General features: G+C 36.4%; 1 protein-coding gene across 2 annotated transcripts in view; it reads right to left on the bottom strand.

Moving 5' to 3' along the window:
• Nucleotides 1-3597: 3597 nt before the first annotated feature.
• Nucleotides 3598-7583, bottom strand: part of LOC111869914 (host cell factor) — a 162496-nt gene continuing 158510 nt past the window's right edge. For both annotated transcript variants that reach the window (XM_023861804.2, XM_023861795.2), the window contains exons 16-18: nt 6115-6288; nt 3911-4115; nt 3598-3718 (exon numbers count right to left, since the gene is read on the bottom strand). In XM_023861804.2, coding sequence (XP_023717572.1) covers nt 3612-3718; nt 3911-4115; nt 6115-6288 — 486 coding nt within the window. In that variant the 3' untranslated portion in view covers nt 3598-3611. The remainder of the gene's footprint in view (nt 3719-3910; nt 4116-6114; nt 6289-7583) is intronic.

The raw sequence follows: 7583 nt of genomic DNA on the forward strand, positions 1-7583 counted from the left end.
ATCCATCGTCTTGTCTATTTTCTATAAACTGTCCTGTTTCTTTTTTTAAAAACACAGCATTTCGGAGTCGATTCTGTCCCTGTCCTCACGTGAAACTTACTCAGTTGGGTCCAGTAGATACAGCTAGCCCCTATCTCCGGACCTAGGGGCCAGCTGTAACTACTGGACCCAACGGAGTAGATTTTACCTGAGGACATGGAGAGAATCCAGTCTCCGAAACCCTGTGTTTTTAAAAGAACACACATGACGGTTTTTAGAATGTAGACAAGACGATGGATAATGTCCAAAGACATAATACTTGTTGTAATGGCGGTACTGTGAACCTTGATGTACATTTTGGATTCATGTTATTTTGGCAGCCAGACGTAAAGATTGTGTACTAACATGGGTTTTATTGCTTGACTTAGAAACTACAGTCTATACTTAATATCGGTTCTCAACGTTATAAAATTGTTTTTCAGGAGATATTTTTCTTAAGTTGTTCTAGAGTTACTTTGATTACTTTGAGATGCTTTAAGTGTGAGCCAGGATTTCATAGTCAGTATAGTGAATGGCTATAGGCTGGACAACCGAGGGTGAGAGTTCGAGTCCCAGTAGAGTCAAGAATTTTCTTTTCTCCACATCGTCCAGACCAACTCTGGGGCCCATCCAGTCTCCTATACGATGGGTACCAGTGTCTCTTTTCCTGGGGATAAAGCAGCAGGGGCAGTAAGCTGACCACTCCCCTCCAGCTAGTGCTGAGGCCAACAAAATGTGGAACTATATACCCACTTCCCCATACGCCTACATGGTGTACTGCTTAATTAGTAAAGCACAGGGAGAACTTTAGCTTACCTTTTTTAAGTACAATACTTGTAGTCTGGTTGAAGGAATTAATATTCTGTGGCTGGAAATGGGGCTACATTATAGGTAGTTCATAAGAATGATACATGTAGGAATGAATTGCATTGCAATTATTTCCATTTAGTTTGTTGGTCATTCCCCCATGCTGTTCCAGTAATCTGGAATGAATGAGTATAGGCTATTTATGCTATATGCATATATGAAATATTGACAGGGACTGGACCATTAGTTGATTGACAAAATATTTTTAGATGTATTTTAACAAGAATGTTCATGTCATACATCACTGACATGCACCAACATGCTACCATTGCATTGGGTCTCAGCAGAGAAGTGATAATATTGTGTCGTGTTGCGCAACGGTAATAGGCAGGTCAAGATCCTCCCTCCCCTCCCCCAGCCAGCGGTGACTTGCCGAGCGGAGCCGAAGTGAGCTGAGTCCCAGCACACTGGTCGCTATGCAACACGGATAAACAGTGGTCGCGATAGACGACGGTAGCAACAGTGATGCCTGCTACGTGGTTGTTTTCTCATTGCCCTGCTGAGGGTTTATAAGGGAATCAAATTTTAATAACCCAGATCTGTTTGTCATTAATTGATAACCATAACAAAGATGGCTGCTGATGGTACAATTTTAAACATGTATTGAAGAGGCTGTTACACCTCTCTAGCTTGTCTGAACATTTAACATAGAACTGGTTATAAATGTGTGACACCGGAAGACAACTAATTGCTAATTTAAGTGATTATATGAAATTGTGACTATGGTTTTATAGTAAGTTATTTAATTTATGTTTTAATTGAATTTATTTATTATTATTATTTGATTTATGTTGATGATTTATTATTATTGTTGTTATTTGTTTACTTGTCTGCATTATTGTGTTTTCCTCCAGTGCTTGCCTGTAAAATGTCTTTTTGTCTTTGACTTTTTTATGTTATGTTCATAATGTAACTTGTATCTACCCTGTGCTCTGTCCGTAATTGGCCTTGGGGCTGTTGGCCCGGCTCATAAATAATAAAGAATTGAAGATTTCTTGTTGTATGCTGCTCTATTTGAAACTCAAATTCTCAAATTGTGGCTTTGTCTGTATCTTTATTCATGCTCACTGTGTAATTATTATAGACTATCATTCTTTGTATTTTGTTTTTTTTTAATAATTTTTGTGTATTTCTCTCTATTCCTGCTAGCTTTGTAATTGGCCTCTGTGCTGTTAAGTTTGCACGTAAATAAACAGGAATTGAACTGAAATATTATATGCGATTTTATGATGTATAAGTTTGCCTGTCTGCAACCTGCAAAATTGATGTTAACCTACTGATGCAAATAATGGACTCATACAATTTTGTATATGTATTTTAAGGGCAGTTTCCACACCCTGGTTATATACTGTACAGATCTATGGAAAATAAATAAAATGAATGATTTACAGTTGTCTGGGATGTGATGTGTAGTCTCATAGATGGGCACTAATGCCTCAAAGGAACATGCTGCCTCCATCTTCAAGTATAAAAGTAAAAGTTAGTCTTCTAGCCTGAAAATTGTCTCACAACCCGGAAGACCATTATCTGGATCATCAGTACTGTTACCATCATCAAACTTCAGCAGGTTATTCATAACTGGAGATAAAACTGCAATTTCTTTAGTAGTAGACTATGTGATCTTCAAACAGAAACAGCAACCACTTACCTCTTTTCAATAGGTCTTTACAGAAAACATGTACTGTATTTACAGAACAATGAGAAAACCACTTGTAACACTCAATTTTATTCAATGAAATTCTTGTTCTTTGTAAGTTTATGTATTATAAGTCACAACATATATGCTGTCTTCTATAGACTTACACCACCAACAGCATAGTGAGAAAGCATTAATTTATATTTCCTTGTATGGTAAAGTTAATCTTAAACATCTTGCTTATACTTCACTGAACTGCAAGAAGGTAATACACAATACAGGGTGTTTCACGACTTTAGGGCATAACAGCAGGAGGTGAATTCCTAGGTCTTTGTGATCAAAAAAGTTCATATAAACATGTGTCCGATTTTGGATGGTTACGTAGTTATGACCGTTTTAAACTCAGAATAGAAGGTAATGATTACTGACAATAAACAGAACAAAATAATAAACCAGCATAATACATGATACATTTAAAGTATGAATGTAAAGTTAACTTCGTGAAATTACCTTTAATTTGAATTGATTGGTGCTTAAAGTTGATTTTTGAAAATGCCACCGCCGGCGCAACACAGGCTGCCACTCGGTTGTGAACCGTGCCGGATATACCAACCCACCCCACCTTTGGTAGCTCTCAAGTGTCGAGATAACAAGAACGCTGTCTGTAGCGATTCGCCAGCTGACAGACGTGGTTCACACAAGGGCGTGTATGGGAATGAAAAACGGTCATAACTCTGTAACCGTCCAAAATCAGACAGATGTCTATATGAANACTCTAATTTAAAACCGAACGAATCTCAATCTTGGTAAAAAGAAAAGACTGCAAAAATGAGTTCATTAAAATGTTTGATTAGATGAACAAAATGCTCAATGCAGATCAGTCACTACCAAGATGTCTGTCAACATGACATAACACACACACACACACTTAGCTTCAATTAGAAACCAGATGTCCTAACTTATGTCCATGCTCATGAGTTATGTCACAGGCAAAAGAAACCTCTCCACAAAAAGGAAATACAGATAATCTGTTGCCATTTTGCAGATAAAATTATTTTAAAATATTTTATTTCATACACACTCAATCACTTCAAGACATAGAATCTTCATTTTTCATCCTTTTCGCAGGAGACATCGGTTTGCTATCTGAACCCGGACGTTTCATACCCACTGGCATCTTCACTTGAGTAGATGGATCTGTGAAATGCACATTCATTTCTTCAGTCAAGGAGAATGAGAACTTGGTAAAAAGTGTGGTAACTCACTTTAGATACTAAGCAATAATAAAATAATTAATGCTGCTGTCTTGAATATCTTTATACATTATGTTCTTTTTTTTCGGTCTTCTGAATTATAAATATTGCACAAAACCCACATTCATATACTTACCTTGGAGCCACCTTACTTGGGTAGCAGGACCATATCCTTTTTCATTTCTAGCAGCAATTCTGAAGATGATTGCTGGCTTTGTTGTTACGTCAATATGCGCTGCTGAGAGTGATGAGTTTGGCACAGTGCACTGGTTGGTTGGACCACAGTATACACGAACAAAGGCCAGCTGTGTTGGTGTTGTAGACACTGTTTTTGTATCACCCTAACAATTACACATAAAAGACATGTACAATATTCAAAACCCTTTAAAAAATCATCTACTTTTAATTATGACATGACTTATACAACAAAGTTTTACCATAGCATGAAATTTCTTGGGAAGTTCAAATTTTGGACAATGATATATGATTTATTAGACCATTGGCAAAGCTGTGTTCTCTTGAGTTAAAGCTCACATATAAAACATAGATAATGGTTATATTATGTGATATATTACATTATTTGTTATATTATTTATACATACATACCCTGATAAGGCATTTTTAAAGCAACTGGTATTAACGTTTAAGAGCCTAATGTCACCGTATAGCGTCATTTAAAGTATAGCCTAGTGGCAGTACGTAACCGTATGGTTACCCGCAGTCCACGCGTGCGCACAGTGTTTTAAAATCTTATTTAAGATAGAAATTCTTGTTCTACTTATATTATTTTTGGGCACGCACTTTATAAGTATAGTCTTCCCTCCTGCGCCATCTAACTGAATGTAGAGTCTGACGTCGCAATTCATACACTTTGCCCGGATGTAATACACGACACGTCAGTCTCGTATTACAGGAAGTCGGCCAGTGATGTCCAGTGGCCTACTCTAATCGTAATGCTTATAAAAAATATAAATTTCAACTATCCACTATGGCGTCATTTCGCATGGAAGAAGCCGAAACTGAGAGGCAGCTGATATCGGTACACGATTCTGAAATTGTTGAGGAAGCAAGGGGCTAGGCTTGAACGTTAGGCATGGCGTCACTGTTCTGAGAACAGTATCTCTGTGTGTCAGTCCGAGATATAAACAGAGTTGCTGAAGGACAAAGTAGCCACACTTGTTCATACAGAAAGGTTCTGATGTGACCACTCGAGAATGTGCAATACAAACAAACTCCATCTCCTTTTGCCAGTAAGAAGGGTGTTAGCAGCATGCGTCTATACTGCAGAAAGGTTTAGTGCAGTAAATTTATGCATGTAAGATTTGAGGCTTTCACGGTGGTGACTATGAAGAAAGCAGTCTTCTGGGATTTGGCATTGTGTATATGTGGTGTTAACCGACGTTTCGGAGGAATGTCGGTTAACACCACATATACACGGTGCCAAATCCCAGAAGACTGCTTTCTTCAACTTTATGCATATTTGTGGACAGACGCTAGAAATTGGGGGAATTTTTTTTTTAATCAGTGTAATAATTTCTACACATTTTAAAATCTGTAAATTACAATAACTGATTCTACATTCTTTCTAGATAAAAGCAGCGTTTATTTCGTTCGTATATCACAAAAATTGTAGAAATCACAGCATTTTTAGTAACATGATTACAATTTTTATTACTCTATAATGGTGGGCATTTAAATTAAGTCCGGCCTGCTGCCATTATCGGAATTTAAAAAACCCGTCTCTTAAAGGTTAAACAGATAATTTTTAGAATAGAAATAACACTGCAATCACACACTACATAAAATATGAATGTGCATGCATTATGCAGAAATATCTTGAGCAGGATTAACTGCATATACTATATAAAATTATTTTCCTGCAATGGTAAGCTGTAATACAGTAAGCTAGGTACTGGCTGTAGTGATTTTATCCTGAAACTAAATCCTGGCAATTCCTGTCTAATAATAATTTCTGGATTTCTTTTACTGTGTATCTTAAGAGATACATGTAATTGTCACTATCTGGATGGATGACAGTTTTTGACGTAAGCCAGTTCCCAATTTTTATTACTGCATTTGCAAATGTAAATATGTAACACATGAGGTCAATTGATAGCGAAGAGCTTTGTTAGGATGACGAACGGAAATCACATTAAAAGTAAAAATGTTCTAAATATACAAATATTTTGTGAAAATGTGCCCAAGTTCACAGAAACTGATCACCACAGATGTAAATTCATCGTTGTGAAGAACGTATTTAAAACTACAATACACCCTTCCTAAGAGGACAGGCAAGAAATCAGTAGTATAAACATGCTGGATTACGCATCATTTACTGACCTGAGCCTGGGAAGTGGCACTGCGCACTGCAAGATACACTGAATACTCAATTATCTCTCCAGTTGTGCTTGGTGGTGGCTCCCATGACAGATGTGCCCCTTCAATTGACTTTGATATTTTAATAGCTGAAGGGGCTCCTGGGTAACCAGGCAGACAAGTCTTGAAAGCTGAGACCTAAAGAATATGTAACATCTATATAAGCAGTTCTTAACACACAGTGTCCAGTATTTTAACACAGGGACACTTCATTCATTTATTTCCTTTTAAATCAAGAACTGTTGATGACTTGGGACTGAAATGATCATTCCACTGTCAGCTCCCTCTTAGAGGATTTATTATTTATTTATTAAAATGCTTGAGAACAGGCAAATGAAAATTATACATAGCCGCTGAAAAGAGAAGGCTATAATCATGCAGAAGACACGAAGAGACAAAGGAGAGAAGAAAATACAAAGGAACATAAAATTAAGAACTAAAAACATAAACATTGAAAACAGGGATCTGAACAAGAAACCTTACATATAATTACAAGTGCTATTAACGAAGTCAGTAATATCAGTCAAAGAAGAGAACCCTCTTTTAATAATATCAATGTATCTGCAGACATCAGCTACAGAAACACATGTGGCTGAGGGACTAACCTCTTCACACTGGCAAACATTGAAAGCTGTAGTCTCTGACCTAGTAGGTACGCGTTAAACTAATAGTATCAAAAAATGGATGAGTGACCAAGTTTGTTTCTTAAAGACACTAATGAGAAATGAAGCATAAAGGAATTGCGGCCTGGAAATGTTTATTTAATTAATGTCATCACACCTATTATCACAAATGCCGATAAGAAATCTGGAAGAACATAACACTGCAAATTCTCTTTGAATTCCTTAAGTTCAGATGAATCAGTCAATTGATGGTGTTCCAGGTGATAGAAGTGTATTCAAATTTCGATCAAACTAGAGCACTATACAAAACTGTAAGACTATAGATAGTAGGAAAGGAAAGTGTAATACAACAAATGGAACCTAATATTTTTAGGCTTTTTGAAAAAAATGTAATCAACTTGACCGTGAAAGTAAAGCTTATGGCCTAACAAGATTCCACGATCTTTAACACTCTGGGAATAGACTTCTAGTTTGATAAGTAATTTGTAATTAATTTTAATTTTTCAATTTATTTCTGTTAATCCATACTGGTACAACCATCGGATATAGAAAAGTCAAAAATGAATACAAGACAGTACAATATTAATAGTAATAAGTAGGGCTCGGATTTCTATGACATGTCATATTTTTATCCTGGCATCTTTTCACATGTATAATTAAATATAAACGCATTTCTGACTCTTGTGAACATGAAAATACGGTTTTTATTGGTCATATAAATTCATATTTGAACCATATTTTAGCTTTAGGTCATATTTGGGCCCGAAGTGATATAAAATCATATTTTTGGTCATATTTTAGGCGAGTTTC

Source organism: Cryptotermes secundus, unplaced genomic scaffold (assembly GCF_002891405.2).
Source record: "Cryptotermes secundus unplaced genomic scaffold, Csec_1.0 scaffold958, whole genome shotgun sequence".
Classification (NCBI taxonomy): Eukaryota; Metazoa; Arthropoda; class Insecta; order Blattodea; family Kalotermitidae; genus Cryptotermes; species Cryptotermes secundus.